General features: G+C 41.8%; 1 protein-coding gene across 1 annotated transcript in view; it reads right to left on the bottom strand.

Moving 5' to 3' along the window:
- Positions 1-10,520: 10,520 nt before the first annotated feature.
- LOC103200695 (guanylate cyclase soluble subunit beta-2-like) overlaps positions 10,521-20,750 on the bottom strand; it is a 119,928-nt gene continuing 109,698 nt past the window's right edge. Inside the window, exon 15 of the mRNA XM_007945246.2 lies at positions 10,521-10,666. Coding sequence (XP_007943437.1) covers positions 10,521-10,666 — 146 coding nt within the window. The remainder of the gene's footprint in view (positions 10,667-20,750) is intronic.

A 20,750-nucleotide genomic window follows, 5' to 3' on the forward strand; every position in this document is an offset into this window, starting at 1 on the left:
ATATGGGGCACTTCTACTCTGTCCTATAAAGTCACCATGAGTTGGAATGGAATTGGTGGTGGTGGATTTGGTTTGGCATAGTTTTTCAAAGTTCACACCATCCGTGATCAGAGGTAAAGAAGTTTCATATGATTGTACTGGAATTTAGTGGAAAGCTTTCCTCTACTCTTGCATCCTGTTGATTTACCCTGTACTCTGTCTCTGGCCAGCAATTTGTTTCACTTTTAAGATGTTTAGATATTATGGTGATATATATACATCGTCACATATATATGTACCTAAGAGTCTGGCGAACATTCAAACACATACACACATACATACACACACATATGTATTTGTATATGTGCATGTATATATGTATATATGCATATATGTGTACACACATAAATATGTATACACACTTATATACACACATAATATATATGTAAAGGCACGTTAACCTTCACAATGTCACAATTGATTAGCATATATCAAAAGCCATAATCACAAGATCATTACAATAATACTTTCAAATACGTGTGTTAAAAAAAAAAAAAAAGAGAGAGAGAAGCAAAAAAGCAAAACCAATTATAAGTTTTTGTTGGTTTGGTTTTTTGTTTTTCCATCATAAGATAAGCCTCTAGCCAAAAAGTTTTAAATGATTTTCTAAATGCTTTTCTGCATTTGGGAAGTGAAAATGACTTATGCTGGGGGGAAATAGGGAAGTGTGTGTCTATCGAAGGTTCACTAATCTCTAGCAAATCAGTAAAACACCTCAAGTTTAGTTTAATTAATAAGTTGTCTCCCTCCAGTTGGATGTCTTGGACTTTCAAAATAGCACTTATTGAATCTGTGTGTTAGAAATTTCTCTGTGAACTGATTTTGTTTTTTGCCAAATTCATAACTAAAGATACTTTTTGATGTGTTAAAAACACATCAAAATTTGTCATGAAGACAAATTTCTTTGTGGAAAGATACAATCTACTAATAACTCATCATAAGCATTAACCAATTCAATGACATGTATTTTGAGGGCTGTTGATCTTAGTTTTAGTTCTTCCTGATTTTTAAATGCTGGCTTTGATTGGTTTCCCATTTTCTTCTCAAATTTTCTCCTTTTTAGTCTAGAAGAAGGCATATGCAGGTGGTGGGATGTGCGATCTGTAGTCCCTAGGAGCAACAGAAAGCCCATCCATGGGACAATGTTCCTGTTCTCCATTCTTGAGTGATTTGTCTTCTGTCTCTTTTGTTCGTGTCACTAGTGTTGTCGATCTTTTAAATTAAGGTGTCCATTGGAGAGGGCACTTTATTTATTTATTCATATTGTGTTTTGGGTGAAATTTTACAGAGCAAATTGGTTTTCCATTCAACAACTCATACACATTGTTTTGTGACACTGATTGCAGTCCCCACAATGTAACAGTGCTCTTTCCACTTCTTCCCTGTTTCCCATTTCCCTTGTCTTCTTTCCTATCCTTTTCTGCCTTCTGAGCTTTTTCCCTGGGAAAATGTTACCCCTTTGATCGCATGTAGTTGATTGCTCCAATGAATTTGTACCTCGGTGTTACTGTTCACCTCAGGTTTGTCTATCATTTGGATGAAAGTTGAACCCTTGGGGTTAATTCAGTGCCACGCCTGAAGGGTATGTTCCACTGGTCTCTTTTAGACCAATAACCTGGCCTTTTTTTTCTTTTTGACCTCCTGTTGTGATCCCTTTCAGAGTGATCAGCAGTGGTAGCCAGGCTCTATCTAGTTCTTCTGGTCCCAGGGTTGCAGAGATCGGAGCTCATATGATCCATTAGTTCTATGGACTAATTGTTCTCTTGTGTCTTTGATTTTCTTCCTCTTCTTTGCTCCAGATAGGGAGGGACCAATAGTTGCACCTTAGATGGCTGTTCAAAAGCTTTTAAGACCCAATCATTCTTCATCAATGTAGGCTACAGAATACTGTCTTTGTGCCTATCTTATGTGAAATGACTTTAGTGTCCCCAGAGACTCTGGTACAAATGCCCCAAGTCCAGTGATTCATTCCCTCAAGATGTTTGGTTATGGCTAAGAATTTTCATAACTCTACCCTCTATACTCTACTATATTCATGGATATATTTGCAACACATATAAATACATACATAGAAATATCCTCTGTCAAACCTATACACATATATATACATAGATACACACACACACACACACACATATATATATATATATAATTTTTTGTGGATGTAATCCCATTTGCCTTTCTACCTCTGTTCAGCTTGAGTATCTATGTAATCACTTGTAGATTATTGTTACTGTTATTGCAGGATTGTGTATGTAATGGTATTTACCTTTGTAAATTTGCCTTTAACTCTACTGCTCCTCCTAGTGTCTCCCCTTGCCTTGATCATTTTGTGCTGACCTCTGTCTTATTGTATATCACCTTTCCCATCACCCAAATTAATATGTGTCTTGTTAGTCATTTACCCTCCCTTTCCCTTTCATCCCTGGTAATCTTCAAAAAATGATTCTTTCTGTGTGTAAACCTTTCTTGACTTTTTGCAGTAGTGGTCTCATATAATATCTGTCCTTTTGTGACTGACTAATTTCACTCAGCATGTTATCAGCTAGGTTCATCCATGTCATGAGGTGCTTCTCAGATTCACTGTTATTCTTTATCATGTGTAGTATTCCATTTTATGTATTTACCATATTTTGTTTAACCATTTGTCCATTGATATGCACTTAGAGTTTCCATCTTTTTGCTATGGTGAATACTGGTACAAGGAACATGGGTATGCACACAGCTGTTCCGGTCATTGCTCTTATTTATCTAGGACATATACCTACTAGTGGGATTGCTGGATCATATGATCATATGGTATTCCAATTTCCAACTTTTTAGGAAAGCACCATACCATTTTCCACACTGATTGTACCATTTTACAGTCTCACCAGCAGTGTATGAGAGTTCCAGTCTCAGAGGGAGCACTTTAATGATAGTTTTCATTTCTGTAATGTAATTATACTAATTATATTAATTAACTATTATACTAATATTTTCAAACAAATATACTAAACAAATGAAAAAAGATGAAAATTTCCCTTTAAGTAGAATTTAACCTTTTTCCTAATTTGAGACAAAGCTGATGGTCTGAAAGGTTTTGAGTCACCCTGCATGTTTTTCTACCCTTGGATAAGTTAAAACAATTTATTGCAGGGTGTTTATTAGTTACTAGCAAATTAGTAGACATTTGTCTTTTGACACCTGCATTTTGTTTAATTAATGTTTTCCCTCTACAGTGGAGCCTCTTGGACTTCATTTTTTAATCATCATATTTTTAGTTAAAAAAAATACTTATTTTGAAAGATAAAATGTCTTCTCTTTTCTCCCAGTTCTAATTGGCAGTTTCAGTGTATCTGAGGCAGCTGCTTTATTGGGGAAATCCAAGTGTTATAGTGGTTAAGGCATTTGGCTGTGTTCTGGTTACCTAGTGCCACTCTGACAAGAATATACCACAAATGGGATGGCCTTAACACACAGGAGTTTGTTCTTACAATTTGGAGGCTTTAAGTCCAAGTTCAAAGTGCCAGGCCCTAGGGGGCTGAGTGAAAGCCCCTCAACCTTGGGGACCAGCTCTGCCTCCTGCTCCCAGCCCACTGGAGCTAGAGGCTTTTCTTCACTCAGACAGCTGCTGGCTGCTGAGGCTGAGAAACCTTAAGGTTGACAAGTAAAAAGGCACAGTCCTGATGTTACCACATGGCAGGCCATTGACTTAAGTCCATTGTAAGTCCCAAGGTGGGCAAAGCATAGCAAGCTGCTGAGCAACGACACAGCTACATGCAGGGTCCAAACATGCCAAAGGCTAGAGACCATTCTCAAAGCTTCTCCTTATATACAAGAAGCAGACCACATACCCAAAGGCAGCAACTCAGCTGCTCATAGTAAATTCCACCATGGAGGTGATTACCAGTCTCATCATGGGGAATACTACATCCAGCTGCCCAGCCACTCAACCAGGCCTAGCCAACTTGACATACAACTTGACATTTCCATCACAGGCTGGGTGAAAGCCCCTCAGCCTTGGGCTTCAGCTTTGCCTCCAGCTCCCAGCCCACTGGAGCTAGAGGTGTTTCTTCACTCAGACAGCTGCTGGCTGCTGAGGCTGCCAAGCCCAAGGTTGACTAGTAACAAGGCACAGTCCCGATATTACCAAATCACATGGCAGGCCACTAATTCAAGTCCATTGTAAATTCCAAGATCGGCAAAGCATGGCAGGCTGCTGAACAATGACACGGCTACATGCAGGGTTCAAGGTGCCATTAGCTAGAGATCATTCCCCAAGTCTTCTGCTTATATACAAGAAGCAGAACACATTCCCTAAGGCACCTATTCAGCTGGTCACAGTAGATTCCACCATGGAGTTGATTGCCAGTCTCATCATGGGGAATAACTACCACCAGCTGCCCAGCCACTCAACCAGGCACAGCCAAGTTGACACACAAACATAACCACCACAGCTGCTAACCAAGAGTTTGTTGGTTCAAATCCACCAGCGAAAGATGAGGCAGTCTTTTTCCATAAAGATTTACAGTCTTGGAAATGCAATACGGGTCACTATGAGTTGGAATCGACTTGATGGCAATGAGTTTAGTTTTTTTGGTTTCTGGTTGAAGACCAAGGCCACACAAACAAAAGCCTGCCTGTCTGTTTCCTCTGTTGCAGCCTATATTTGAGGCACTTTACTTTTGGGGAAAATCAGTTAATTTAAAACCAGCTTTGGAAATATCAACATATCAAGTGATGAATTTTACAGCATATTTCAGGCTCCAAATAAACTCTTTGTTTAAACAGCTGGATATTTTGGGAAAAAAAAATTGCCTTAAGTTTTTATTTAGGTCTCTTGTGTTTAGTTCACTTGAACTGTAGGTATTTGATATGAACTTGCTTCATAAAGCATGCATGGGTAAGTATGAATCTTTCCTCCTACTGTCTGTCAGAACTGCTCAAATGCAACAGTAGAGAGGACTCAACCCAGTGGACAAGAGGTAGGACCAAAGTAGGACAGAGCTAGGTCCAAAGAATGGTTCTTCCACTTAGTGCCGTGACTCAGTTTCCTCATCTATGAAATGTGGATAATAATAGGAATTACCTCACACTCAGTGGTAGAATTCTTACTTTCCATGTGGGAGATCCAAGTTCAATTTCCAGCCAACGCGTCTCATACATAGCCACCACCTGGCTGTCAATAGAAGCTTGCATGTTGCTTTGATGCTGAACAGATTTCACTGAAACTTCCAGACTAATATAGACTAGGAAGAAAGGCCTGGTGATCTAGTTCCAATAATCAGCCAATGAATGGGTCCCAATGATCTGATCTGCAGCCAATCATGGTGCAGGACCAGGCAGCGTTTTGTTCACCATGAGTTGGGGTCTGCTCAACAATAGCTACCAATAACACATTCCCAGGACTTCAGGAGCTAGGGATATAAAGCACTTAGCCGGTGCTTGACGCATATGAAGTATTCAACCAATGGTAGCCATGATTGTCACCCTATTTTCCAGCAACAGTTCCTAGATACTTAAGACTGAATGCAGACATGAAGCTGCTCCATCACATAGACCTCAGGCTGCTACTCCCCCTTGTTTATGCCAAGAGGAGCCCTCTGTGAGGGGGAAATGGAACAAACTAAAATACCCTGAAACTCTGCATTTGGAAACCAAAAAAAAAAAAAAACAGATGCACCAAGCAGCATCTGCCCGTGTTTAAATGCACATTTTAATGGGCTACCTAATGCTCCTTTACAAGGATGAGTTAAGTGGGTCGTTGACATATCATTATCACATTTTGAAGTTAAACAGCCACAGGATCTATGAACTCTCATCACACAGTTAATTATGCCTGGATTTTTCTGTGCTCTTGAAACATATTCTATTTACTGAACGGTCCCCTGGGAGCACTGGCCGCCTTTGTCCCTGTGACATGGCCAGTGGTATAAAACCTCTGCATCTGCCAGCTTTCTCCATGGGAAGGATAATTGCCTCATTTCCATTTGAAAGTACGGCCCTGCCATTAAAACTACATAACCCACCAATGATAACAAAGATTTCCTGACACCTACAAGAGGGAAGGGGCCAGGGCGGCATAATGTGGTAATAAATATGTGTACCAAATGAACACTCGCCTGGAGAAGGAGCAGGTCTGAATGTACAGCTGCAGATGAAGTGTTCCTTGGGAACAAAAAAAAAAAAAAAAAGGGAAAGAAAAGAATAAAGAAAAAGACACCGACAGATTAGCATCAGCACAAGTCTGTTGGAGCCAGATGGCTCTCTGTGGAGAGCAAGCTTCCCGCTTTCCTCCACTAGCCCCAACCCACAGACAGTGAGCTTGCTAAGAGGGGAGAGAAATGATCTCATTCCTCTGTCAGGCACATGATTCTCCTTTCTCTCTCTCACACTCAACTTGTGCTGAAGGAAAACTGGAAGAGAGAAAGGGGGGAAAGGAGGGGAAGGCTGAGTCATTGTAAAGAATGAGCAGGTTGTAGTCCCAAAGGGGATGAGGTACAGCCCTGGGCAGGCCCAGCTATGCAAACTGGTTCCATGCCCACAAAAGTAAAGCTCTGCCGAGGGGAAGGGAGACAGAAAGGGCAGCCTGGCATATGGTTGCCACCTCCACCAAAGCCCATGAACTTGCCCTTTACCATCTAACAGAAAGTTTGGTGTTCAAGAGGTTGGGAGGAGGGGCAGGGTGCAGACTCTCCAACCCATGGGATGTAGAGCCTGGGTAAGGACAGTAGATAGTGTTTTCAAGTTCTTAGTAATGTTTATGTCCACTTCTCTCCAGAGCTAAGAAGCCAGAGCATTTGTAATAGTCCTTGCCCTGCTTTACTAGGTCAGGAGGTAGACCAGCCATCTGCTTGGAGGCAGATCTGGCAAGCATTGGGCTGGATGGTGCCTCTGAGGTAGCAGGAGTGGGAGTGCGCGGCAGAGAGGCAGGGCTACCAGGTGAAATGAACCTAACAGTTTGTAGGTGTGGGAGGGCTCCAGTCCTGGAAGGTTTTCAGACTTTGGAGGAGCCACTGCCTGGAGTCATTCTACCTTCCCTGATGAGCAAAGTGTTTGCTGCTCATAAAGAAAAGTCTGTTATCTACAGTGGGAGCTAGTCATGCAGAGGATGGGCATCAGACAGACCACCAGATGCTGCTGCAAGAGCAGAGCGTTTGCAGAGGTGTGCAGAGATGCAGAAGTCCTGAGGGACTCCTGTGGGAGTTCACACACTCGAGCTGTCATCAGGGCTCCCGAGGGCTTCGATCTAGGAAAGTGGATCCAAGACCAGAGAGGCTCTCCTGGGGAAGCTAGAGCACACAGAGCACGTCTTCAGCCTGGCTAGGTCTCGCGGGCACCTGAAGTTTGTCTCCACCAGTGTTTACTTAAAGGAACAAATAGTAGGCTCCAGGGGATACTAAATGCAGGGAGAGTGAGTCATTCATTTACAGCTGGAAACTATTATTTCAATCATAATAAACATTGAGCGAAATCCTCTTGATTCTAACCTAGGCCTGGGGCACCTGCTTCACAATTTCTGGCAGTCTTTGGGTTGGCTGAGTATGTTGGATGGGCATGTTCTCTTGGGGCCAAGAAGCAAAGCAAACTGCCAGCTGGGAGCCAAGGTCTCAGGTTCCTGCTTTCCTCCTTTCAAAAACTAAACAAAAAACCACCACGAAGCCAAACAACTGCTTTGCTCTTCCTCTAACTGGCCACGCTATCTCCTTTGTACCAGTTGTTGTGGAGTAGATTCTGACTCATGGCAACCCTGCATGTGTCAGAGTAGAATTATGCTTCACAGGGTTTTCAGTGACTGGTTTTTTTTGGAAGTAGATCTCCAGTCCCTTCTTCCGAGTTGCCTCTGGATGGACTCAAACTTTTAACCCTAGCAGATGATTGCGTTAAGTGCCCAGGGACTAAGGCTATCCCTTCCCAGTGTTCATAGTCCTTCCAGAGGAACAGTGCTAGCTGCTGCACACATGAGGTGGACATAAGTTGGAATTACCTTAGTGGCAACTAATAACAACAGCCACCACTTAACTGAAACATTTTAGAAAGCAAACAAAAAATGCTAGCATTTAGAGAGGTTGCTATGTGTTAATTCTTCTAAGTGCTGTGTATTTCATTAAATCCTCATGACAATCCTTTAAGGCAGGTCTTCTGATTATCTCTATTGTACTAAAGGTACACTGAGGCACAGAGATGTTAAGTAAATTTCCCAAAGTCCCACAGCTGGTAAGTGGGAGAGGCAGGATTCAAACCTGGCTCTATCTGGCTCCAGAGTCCACACCTCCATGCTATCCTGACTCTGTTGTGATAACACTGAGCACTAGGTGTCTTGCTTCAACTATTCACAAGCTGTGTGACCTTGAGCTGCTGAGTACCTCTGCTTTTCATCTGTCAATAGGGCCTGAAAAGCTGTCTGACAGCGTTGTTGCCAGAATCAGAAGTAACATGCATAAGGGGCCAGCACAGTGACTGGCAATGGTTGGTTCTTAATGAATGTTCATAGTTCCTATTATTGTGTGTATCACTGTCTTTTTTGTGCGCTTGTATTTCACTGAATCCTCTCAAACACCCTATGAAGTAAGCAGGGTGGCTATCATCAACCTCATTTTATAGCTGGTGAAAATGAGATACTAAGACACGAACGGAGGGAGCCCGAACAAGCACCCACACCTCTATACTCTTGGTCAAGAACTCTGCTCTTTGTATTCTTCAGTCCAATCTGAGCTTGGTGAGGCCCTGCTGAACCATGGGCTCAGATTGATGGCAACCTCATGTTTGTTAGAGTGTAACTATGCTCCATGGGGTTTTCAATGGCTGGTTTTTCTTTCTTTCTTTTTTTTTTTATTTAGTTGTGATTTGAGTGAAAGTTTACAGAGCAAATTTGTTTTCCTTTCAATAATTTATACATTTTGTTTTGCAACATTGATTGCAATCACCATAATGTAACAGCTGGTGCCCTCTGAACTATCTCCCTGTGCAAATGCTGCCCTGCTGGTCTCCCATGGCTGCTTGTTCTGCAGAGAGTACGTGTCTTGTGTATTCGGTCATCTCCTAGGCCTGTCTAGTGTTTGACCGGAAGTTAAGCCATAGGAGTGAGTTCAATTCCACGCCTGAAGGGTGATCACGGGCCATAGATCAGTACCTATCAGATCAGTAAGCCTGCTCTTTTTCATGATCTTGAGTTTTGTTCCACGTTTTTCTCCCATTCTACACAGGATCTACAGTTTTTTATCCCTGTCTGTGGTAACCAGGCACCATCTAGTTCTTCTGCTCTCAGGACCATGTAGGCTACAGTTCCCATGGTAATGGGGGATTTTTCAGAAGCAGATCTCCAGGATTTCACCTGAGGTGCCTCTGAATGGACTCCACCCTCCAACTTTTTGGTTAGCTGCCAAGTACGTTAGCCATGTGTACCACCCAGGGACTGACCCATGAGCTACCCCTGCCCAATTATAAGCACAAGATATACCTGCAATCAAAGGATACAGCAGGGAAATCCAGTCTTGGTGGTCTTGTCTTCTCTCTCTGGCCTTGGGCTGGCTGGGGAAAGAGTTAAGCACTGTTTATGCTTTCCTGAGAATTGCAAAAAGGCACTTGCTGCCTCTTGGGACAGATAAGGTCCTAGCAAAAATGAGTCACAAGCATATGTGTGCCTTGAAGGTTTGCTTTATTATCTAAGTCAAAAAGTACGTACTTTGTCACCATCACCAAATGCCAGTGCATAGTCCATAGGCCTCTATCCCACGCCCCTCCTCATTTGTGAGAACATTCCCAATGTTCTTTGTAGAAGGTGTTTCTACGCCTACAGCTAGAAGCAGTGTGTGAAGCTATCTGTGTCCGGCTACATTGCTTTGTTTTCTATCACTTCCCTAACTCTGCCCTTCCTGTGATTTTCACGTTTTCCCCCTCCATTTTATTTTCAGAAAACCTCTGGGGAATGGAGCTTTTGTTCTGTTGCTTCACGTAAATCCCAGGGTTGAAAATGAAAATTATTTCCTTTCACAACCCTGGCGGCATGCCTTTCACATCCCGCCTGTGTTATGAGATGATTTATAAACTGTGGGTCTGGGTCTCTTTCCTCCTCCTCCTCCCTCCCTCCCACCATCATTTCAAACAAGGCATTGCACACAACTGGCCTCTGAAGTCCGGGTGTCCTTGAAGTCAGCCACTGGGGCTTTTGTTCACTAGAACTACAGTGAGCAAAGCATGGAAGCAGTTCATTCCTGTCAGGAGGAAAAAGAATCGGCCCCACAGCAGAACTTATCATCTCTGACAACAAATAAGATCCAAAGTCTACAAGTCTAGGGCTTAGCTTTGAACTAAGAATGTAAAAGCAGTTTCCAAACTTGTCAGGATCGTGTTTCATTTCTAGACTTTTATGCTCAAAGGGACTATGATGAAGAGACACTGCTTAAAAATTTTTATACCAAGAAATTATATTATTTCTCTTTTCCACCATAGAACTTAAGAGTGGGGAAAATTAAGACAAAGGGTTGATTTTCCTTCAATCATAACAAAGCACAGAAACCAGACAGCACAGGGTCACTCTGCAAGGGATATGTCTTTGTCTGATCTGAAGGTAGTTGATCATCAGCTTCCTCCACTGAGTCCCATCCTGTAACTTGACTATCCTCAGGTGCCGATTTCTCAGGATCTGAAACAACGCAGAAGGATGACTAAATTAGTAAAGGGGTTCTGGTACGAGCCAGGCCCAGGGCCACAGTGTCAACACTATAGGCTTATTCTGCTGGGCCTTGCAGGAGAATGTCTCTGCAGCTCATACAGACCACTGCCTTGTAGGCTATTATTTCTTTTGGTCTCCATTCATGTCATCTTGTTGGCTACATACCAAGTCTTTATTTCAGGGCTTCAAACCAGTACAGTCTGGTTCAGTCATGGCTGATGAAGCAACACCAGAAAGGATTTGAATTATTGAAATGTGGGTGAACTAGAACACTAATTGTAATGGGAGAAATTACGGGTTGAAGCCCTGCTAGAAACTCAGTATCCCTAGTAGAAAACAAGGACAGTGTGCACGTGGCATAGCAACCAAATCTCCAAACTGGCTGAGTTGAAAACAACAATGCCCAGCTCAAAGATGGAGCCGTTTGAATGTATGTTGCTCTCTACAGTCCTGGCAATAATCCAATGTCCACCAAGCTCCTGAAAGGGCTCATTATGCCTCTTCCGAGACTCCCATTCCATGGCCTTGACTTATAATTTTTCCCATTCCAGTTAGCATTCCAGATCACCCAAATTTTTAAAAATTCAGGTCTGCATGAGACCAGAAGAAATAGATGGTGCCTGGCTACCACTGAGAAAGGGATCAGTGCAGCAGACCCTGGATAGAGTGGGAGAACAATGTAGAAAAAAACTCAAAATCCTAAAAACAAAAAGACCAGGTTTGCTGGTCTGATAGAACCTGGTGAGACCCCTGAAACTATGTCCCCTAGCCATTCTTCAGGTCTGGAATTGAACTCACTCCTGTGGCTTCCAGCCAAACAATAGACAGGCATATGGGGTGAGCATTTACATCAGGTAGGTACACTCCATGGTGCAATCAATCATGGGAGAACAGAAGGGCAATGTTTGCACAAGGAGACAGCTCAGAAGCCAGGAGTGCATGGGAGGGAAGGATACAGGGAAGGGAAACTATGAGCAGGAAGTGAGAAGAGAGAGGTGTTACATTATGAGGAATTGCAGTCAATGTCATGAGACAAAATGCGTATGATCTGCTGTGTGGAAAATGAATTTGCTCTGTAAACTTTCACCCAAATCACAATTGTTGTTGTTGTTCTTTTGTGCCATCGAGTTGGACCCAACTCACAGAGACCCCTCCTATGGGTTTCCGAGGCAGTATCACTACAGAAGTAGATTGTTCAACCTTCCTTCCAAGGAGTGGCTGGTGGGTTTGAACCTCCAGCCTTCTGGTTAGCAGTCAAGTGTCTTAGGCACTACGCTACCACAAGAGTATTTTTAAAAATTAAAAAAAAAAAAAAAATTAGGTCTATTTCTGTTTCATTCTGTCAGCTATGACTGAACCAGTTCAAACCAGTTTGAAGTCCTGCTTTATTTCCACATAACGCACATAATTGCACTGAGTCTCCAGACTTGCAAGGAGTCTGGTGGCACAGTGCCTAAGGTATTTGCCTGCTAACCAGAAGTTTGGTGGTTCAACCCCACCAGTCACTCCATGGAAGGAAGATGGGACAACCTACTTCTGTAAAGATTTACAGCATCAGAAACCCAGTGAGGGTTGCTATGAGTTGGAATCGACTTGAAGGCAGTGAGTTTGCATTTTTGTACTCCAGACTTGCTGGTCCCATGACTGCACACAAGTTATAGCATCAATGTCACACAGGCTAAAGTTCAGATCCCAGCCTGCCACTATTCATCATGTGATCTTAGACAAGCTACTTTAGCTCTCTGGGCCTCAGTTTTCTCATGTGACAAGTGGGGAGAGAGTAATTGTACCTACCTCCTAGGGTGGTTGTGAAAATTAAATTAGAAGATTTACATAATATGGTTAACACAATACCTGGCATAGAATGCAAACTCAAGGAGGTAAATTATTTGATCTAAGTATGGAAAGAAACTCAGGGAGAAGGCACTGGAAAAGACCGGCCTCTGGGACTATCGACTAAGGAGAAGAGGAAGGAGGCAGGGCTGAGAAAGGAGTGTAAATCAGAAGGATGTGTAGAAAATGCACACATTTCCTCTTCCTTTACCTGTGGTTTCATTTAGAATGATCAGCCTTTGAGATTTTAAAACCATATAGAATTCTCAAATTTTTAATAATAATATACTAATAATTCTGGGGAGCTCAAGTGGCATAGTGCCTAAGGCATTTGACTGCTAACCAGAAGGCTGGTGGTTCAAACCCACCAGCCACTCCTCGGAAGGAAGATTGGGCAATCTACTTCAGTAGAGATACCACCTTGGAAACACTAGGAGGGGTCATTATGAGTCAAATCAACTCAACAGCACAGAAACATTCAACTCCAGAGAGGCTCATGTGTTAAGAGTTGAGGCTTATGCACTTCTAATATTCTAAAAATCAGATAACACAGGAGGGGCTCACACCATTATGGGCTGTTGTTGACACATAAAAATGGGACAGGAATGCAAAAGTTGGAAACAAAGAAGCATTGCTAGTTGGAAAATATGGCCTTGGTGAAAGAAATTACACCAAAGATCACATGGTAGAATTTTGCAAGACCAATTACTTATTCATCTCAAATACCTTTTTTTTAAACAACATAAATAGCAACTATACACATGGATCTCACCAGATGGAATACACAGAAATCAAATAAACTACCTCTGTGCAAAGAAGCAATGGAGAAACTCGATAACATCAATCAGAAAAAGGCCAGGTGGTAACTGTGGAACAGACCATCAATTGCTCACACTCAAGTTAAAGTTGAAGCTGAAAAAAATTAAAACAACTCCATGAGAGCCAAAATATGACCTTGATTATAACCCACCTGAACTTAGAGACCATCTGAAGAACAGATTTGATACACTGAACACCGATGACCAAAAACCAGATGAATTGTGGATTGACATTAAAAATATCATCCATGAAGAGAGTATTAAAAAGGCAGAGAAGGAAGAAAAGATGAAAATGGATGTCAAAAGAGACTCTGAAACTTGCTGTTGAACAGAGAGTAGCTAAAGCAAATGGACAGAATGATGAAATAAAACAGCTGAACAGAAGATTTCAAAGGGCAACTTGAGAAGACAAAATATAGTATTATAATGAAACATGCAAAGACCTGGAATCAGAAAACCAAAAGAGAAGAACACGCTGGGCATTTCTGAAGCTGAAAGAACTGAAGAAAAAACTCAACCCTAGAGTTGCAATATTGAAGGATTCTATGGGAAAATTTGAAGACTACAGTCTGCAGTATGGATTACATCTCAACATAGAGAAAACGAAAATCCTTAGAACTGGACCAGTAAGCAGCATCACAATAAATGGAGAAAAGATTGAAGTTGTCAAAGATTTCATATTACTTGGTTCCTCAATCAACAGCAGTGGAAGCAGCAGTCAAGAAGTCAGACTATGTATTGCACTGGGCAAATCTGCTGCAAAAGATCTCTTTAAAGTGCTGAAGAGCAAAGATGTTTCTTTGAAGACTAAAGTGCATCTAATCCAAGCCATGGTATTTGTAATCACCTCATATGCATGTGAGAGCTGGATAATGAATAAGGAAGACCAAAGAAGAGTTGATGCTTTTGAGTTGTGGTGCTGGTGAAAAATACTGAAGGTACCATGGACTGCCAAAAGAACTAACAAATCTGTCCTGGAGGAAGAGCAGCTGGAATGTTCCTTGGAAGCCAGAATGGCCAGATTTTGTCTCACCTACTTTGGTCATGTTATCAGAAGGGACCATTCCTTGGAGAAGGATATCATGTTTGGTAAAGAGAAAGGGGAAGGCCCTCAATGAGATGGACTGACACAGTGGCTGCAATGATGGGCTTAGGTATAGTGAGGATTGTGAGGCTAGCACAGGATAGGGCAGTGTTTCATGCTATTGTACGTAGGGTTGCTGTGAGTCAGAGATGACTTGATGGCACCTAGCAGCAACACAAACAATGGGAAGAATGTTAAACAATGCATCAAAAGGAGATGAAGGAAAATACAGTCACTGTACCAAAAAGAATTGGTTGGTGTTCAACCATTTCAGGAAGTAGCGTATGATCAAGAATTGATGGTACTGAAAGAAGAAGTCCAAGTTGCACTGAAGGAATTGGTGAAAAACAAGGCTCTAGGAATTGATGGGATACATATTGAAATGTTCTATAAAGACTACAGCCTTGGAAACCTTATGAGGCAGTTCTACTCTGTTCAATAGGGTCACTATGAGTCTAAATTGACTTGGTGGTAAGGGGTTTTTGGTTTGGCAGTCAAATCAGAGTTGGCTAAGTGCAGATGTCATTAGCTACAGGTTCATTTAAATGTTATAATGTACTTCCTCACCTCCTACCTCCAATCTGCTCTTATTCTCTTTCTCTCTGCCTCTCCTTCCCCAACCCCCCCCCAGTCATACATACACACACACACACACACACACAGAGACATACACATGAATGGATCATGTCAAGAAATACTTTATGCTTTATAGCACACTTTGTTGTGGTGTTTGGAAACTGGTAATTCAGGTATTTTTTGTTTTCTTAATTCCTTACTAATTTTATACTCCAAATATCCATTATCCCTTTTATTCTTAATTATGGAGTTTACTGCAGTATTTTATTGCTTTGAGATATAAACCCTATCATAATTTTAAATGGATTAAAATTTCAAAACTGGAAACTTGCAGGTTAAGTGCTAAGGACAAAGTGAAAGATTCGGTTTGTTTTTGTTTTGTTTTTTGGTATCATAGCAAATAAAGGAAAAAGGAGTTGTATTACCCACTGAAATGAATTTCTGTTATTGAGAAGTTGTGGCTATCTGTTTCTGTTCTATCACTGCCCAACAATATGAAAGAAGGCAATTGAACTTTCTCCAACTAGCATCTCTCTTTGCCTCAGTCTTTCCAGATGTAAAAGGATACTAAACAATGCTGCTATCTCCTACTCAATTCATAGAAATACTGTAAGAATCTGTGAGATAATAGCTCCACAAAACAGTATAGTAATCACAGAACTTGTTTATTTTGTGTCTTTGAAATTGCACCAAATGTCTAGGTTACAAAAAAAAAAAAAAAACACCAAACTCACTGCTGTTGAGTCAGATCCAACTCCTAGTGACCTCTCCTTGGGTTTCTGGGGCGGTATCACTATGGAAGTAGATTGTCCCATCTTCTTTCTGAGGAGTGGCTGGTGGGTTTGAACCACCACCTTTCTGGTTAGCAGTCAATGCCTTAGGCACTATGCCAACAGAGCTCCCAATGTGTGGGTTAGCCTAATGAAAATGAAAAGTGTGCAAGAAAGGAGTGGAGCTGCTAAAATAAGAGGGAATGGAGCAAAGGAAAATAGTCCCATTTCCTATCAGTAGTCACTTGACTGCTAACCAGAAGGCTGATAGTTCAAACCCACCAGCCACTCTTTGGAAGGAAGATGGGGCAATCTACTACCATAGTGATACTGCCTCGGAAACCCAAGGAGGGGTCGCTATGAGTTGGGTCTGACTGGACGGCACATAACAACAACAAAAACAACACCAGTAGTTAGGAGCTCTGGTGGTGTAGTGCCTAAGGCTCTTGACTGCTAACCACAAGGCTGGTGGTTCAAATCCACCAGCTACTCCTCAGAAGGAAGGCTGGGCAATCTACTTCTGTAGTGATACTGTCTTGCTATAAGTCAGGTCCCACTCCACGGCAGTGCATTTAGTTTGGTTTTATCAGTAGTCAGGCCTTGTTCATTATGTTTCTGCTTTCAGATGGCACAATGACTTCTTTGTAATCAAGATGAATAATGATTCCTGGCTTAACTTCTCACAAAGAATTTTGAATGTAAACTCAACACTAGGAAATAATATTTCACAGATCTCATAGTCTCTTCTTTCTTCAACACTTTTCCAAGGTTTCCTTGCTACTCATTTCTTGTCTCAAAATATTTAAACTTATCTTTTTATCACAGATTCATTTATCTCTCTTAACTTGGCCATTTTTCATTTTCTTGCTGGTATCTTCATTGTAATCTTCCTCCTCTTCTATTTCTATAACATTTCCTTTGTGTTTCCATGAAAGAGACTAATCCATCTGTCAATTTGTCATACTGTTGTGGCTTGAGCAATGCTGTGATGCTAGAAGCTATGCCAGCAGTATTTCAAATACCAACAGGGTCACCCATAGTGGACAAGTTTCAGCAGAGCTTCCAGACAAAGACTGACTAGAAAGAAAAGGCTGGTGGTCTACTTCCAAAAATTAACCAATGAAAGGCTTATGGATCACAACAGAATACTGTCTGATATTATGCTAAAAGTTGAGTCCCCTGAGTTAGAAGACACTCAAAATACACAATGGCTGCACCAATGGACTCACACATACCAAGAATTGTGAAGACAGTGCAGGGTCATTTGTTCCACTGGACATGGGGTTGCCACGAGTCACAGCTGATTCAAAAGCAACTAACAACAACAACAACAACAACATTGTGGCCATTTTTTTATTTTTTCACTTGTATCTTCACTGCAGTTTTCCTTGTCTTGTCTCTGTTCCCATTTTTCCTTCATTTCCTCTTTCCCCTTTCTGTCCTTGAGAAACCATCCTCTGATCAACAGAGAGAAAATGACAATCAACCAGGATTGTATTGGAAAAGTGAACTGAAGCAGCATTTTGATGGTTGGGCAGGTCACACATGACTACTGAAGCTGCCTGGCAATTCAGACTAGACTCAGTCAGCACAGAACATCAAGATCTTTTGGAATTTCCTTACATGTATGTCTGACATTTTACTCCATTACAATCCCAAAATCCAGATGGCAGAAGAATTTCCTTGTTTACTTGAGAATTCTCATCCATTATCTTTAGCTCCCATAAGACCACTGCTCACAACCCCAGAGGACTGCCTCTTAGTAACATCCTTTTGCTACAGTTAATGCTCATTTATGGTGCACAGTCAGGAAATGTAGAGTTCGGGTTAATTAACTTTTCTGATTGAGAATTACAGGATTTATCTTCCATAGATTAGTGATATCAAGACACTTGAAATCATCTAAACACCAAAGCTAAACTGAACCCATTTCATTTTTCCTGGAAAATTCAGAGAAAACTTCAGGACTCACAGAGTATCCAGGTCATCGTGGCTAGGCCGTAGATGTACAGAAGTATGAGAAAATCAGGATTTCCATTCGATACAATGCAAATGTGGCTTTCGGTACATAACAACACAAATCACACAGGGGACACAGGCACTATTCTAGTACATTATATCTGTTTTTATATTTCCCTCATCTGTTTTAAAATGTGTTTAAAAGTTCAATGTGTTGCTATGATGCAAAGCAGGTTTCAGCAGAGCTTTCATGCTAACAGGAAAGGCCTGGCAATCTACTTCCAAGAGTCAGCCAATGGAAAGCCTGTGCAGTGCAACAGTCTGGTCTGCAACCAATCATGGGGCTGGCACAGGGCTGGGCAGGGTTTCATTCATTGTGCATGGAATCCCCATGAGTTAAGACCAATTCAATGGCAACTAACAACAATAGACATTGGAAAGAAAGGAATTTGTGACCTGCCAAGTTACAAAATAGTATGTGTACAATCTCATTTCTGTAAGAAAAAATGTACATGTACTATAAAGGAATAAATAAATAAATCATTTTTACTTGAGCAAACCAACTTAGCCTAAGAATTAAAAGCAGCACAGAAACACATTTCAATGTAGATTAAGAATGGATTAAATGAAATGAATGGTGGCATAAGAAACCTTCTCCTGTTTGGAAAACAAACAACCATCCCATGAGCCACGATGTCAAATATGACCTTGGGGGATGCTGTGGTGCAGTCAACATGGTATCTAGGAAATATAGGCTGCTCACTTGGGGAATGTAGGTGGGATATGGATCATTATCTGGTTATTGCAGGCAGGGCCCTCTGAGGGCCATATCATAAATGATATGAATATGGGGTTCCAAGAAAGATTCTTACATTAGTGAGTATTATAATCTCCCTGCCTTACCCCCCCCCCCCCCCCATTTTTTTTTTTTGCATTTCTGCATTTATTTCTAACTTCCTAGATAGAATAAAAGCACAGTCAGAATGCTCCTTGGAAGTGAGAATGGCCAGACTTTGCCTCACCTGCTTTGGTCATGTCATCAGAAGGGACCATTCCATTACCATATCATGCTTGGTGAAGTGAAGGGTCAGTGAAAAGGGGAAAGATAATCAACAAGATGGATTGATACAGTGGCTGCAATGATGGGTTCAAGTATAGCAAGGATTGTGAGGATGGCATAAAACCAGGCAATGTGTCATCCTATTGTACACAGGGTCACTATGAGCCAGAGTCCACTCAATGGTACCTAACAGCAACACAACAACAGATACGGTAAGATACAGAAGACCCTATCTTGGCTTCAGTACTGGTTTGCTGTGACTGGGGCAAGGAACCTGGCCTGCAGCAGGTCTTCTCTGTCATCATCAAGAGTCTCTATTGGCCTTACCCCAATCCTGGTACTCCTGGCATGGGTCATGTTGCTGGTTGTCCCCAAAGTACCTCTCACCACTCCCCCACCCCGGGTGTTGGCTTTTACTCCACATGGTCTCCATGTGTGGGGAACACTTCCCCTCTCACTTGGTTGCATCTCAGTTAATTTTCCCATGCATTCACCTGTGCTAAAGTAAGGCTAGGACAACTGTACCAGAGGTGTGAACAGAGAAAGGAGCCATGAATTCCAGACATGAAATTTTTGAAGAGGAAACTCCACTAGTGAGAGTAGAATTTTATCCTAGCAAGCAGTGATTAAAAGGGTGCAATGGAGTCTCCTGGGTGCAGGGAGGGTTTCTATTCTAGAACCACCCCTGTTTCCTCACTACTTTTTTCTCCTATTTCTATCCATGGGCAAAAGAAGCCATGCAAAAGAATCCATGCATGTCTCCAGCCTCCAGAAACCCAGCAGTCTCCAGAGAGCAGAGCATAAACACAGCCTTGCCCATGCCCATTTCTGCTGTCATCTACCCTCCACTAAGAGTGTGTGTGCCAGCATCACCTGTGCCCACTGTTAGCACTGTCTGGGATCCTGACTTCCACATGTGGATCTCCTCCCCACCACTGATCTGAAGCTCCTTGACTGCACTAAGTCTTTCTTATTTTTTGATCCCCTGAAGTAGCCATTATGGAGTTTCTGGGTGGTGTAAATGGTTAACATGTTCAGATGCTAACTGAAAGGTTGGAGGTTCAAGTCTACTCAAAGATGCCTCAGAATAAAGGCCTGACACTGGGACAGCAGCAACTGGTCCCATATTCCAAAACTCCAACCATTGAAAACCTTATGGAGCAACAGTTCTACTCTGACACACGTAGGGTCCCCATCCATGAAATCAACTCCATGGCAAATGGTAAGGTAAGTATATATCACAGTTTTGTGCTAAGACACATATATTTGTTAAGTGAATGAACTCCCATTAATCAAGTCCCCAAATGATTCAGCAGTTGGAACACTTGACATGTCTCCAGCACTTTGCAGTTTATAAATTCTACATACTATCTCATGTATTAGAGGAGCTGTGGTGGTGCTGTGGTTAAAGCATTGGGCTGCTAACCAAGATGTTAGCAGTTCAAACCCACCAGCCACTCCTCAAGAGAAAGAGGAGGGAATCAATTTCTGTAAAGATTTATGGCCTTGGAAACCCTATGGGACAGTTCTACTCTGTCCTATAGGGTAACTATGAGTGGGAATCAATTCAATGGCAGTGGGATTTTATCTCATCTACTCCTCAAAGCAACTCTATGAAGCAAGCACTCTTATTATCCATGTTTGAAGGATGAGAAAAATGAAGTAAAACAGACTTGACAGAGTTACACAGCTAGTTACTGGGTGCCAGAACATGGACCCAGGCCTAGGAATTCTGATTCCAATCTATGTGCTTTTTCCACCACAACCAAACAGTCCAAACCAGTTGTCATCAAGCTGATTCTGACTCATGGTGACTCCAAATGTGCCAGAGTACAACTATGCTCCATAAAGTTTTTTTTTTTTTTTTTTTCTTATTGTGATTTGGGTGAAGATTTACAGAGCAAATTCACTCTCGATACAGCAGTTCACATATACTTTGTCTCATGTCATTGAC

This window comes from Orycteropus afer, unplaced genomic scaffold, assembly GCF_000298275.1.
Source record: "Orycteropus afer afer isolate SDZICR_OR568_19922 unplaced genomic scaffold, OryAfe1.0 scaffold00134, whole genome shotgun sequence".
NCBI classification, from domain to species: domain Eukaryota; kingdom Metazoa; phylum Chordata; class Mammalia; order Tubulidentata; family Orycteropodidae; genus Orycteropus; species Orycteropus afer.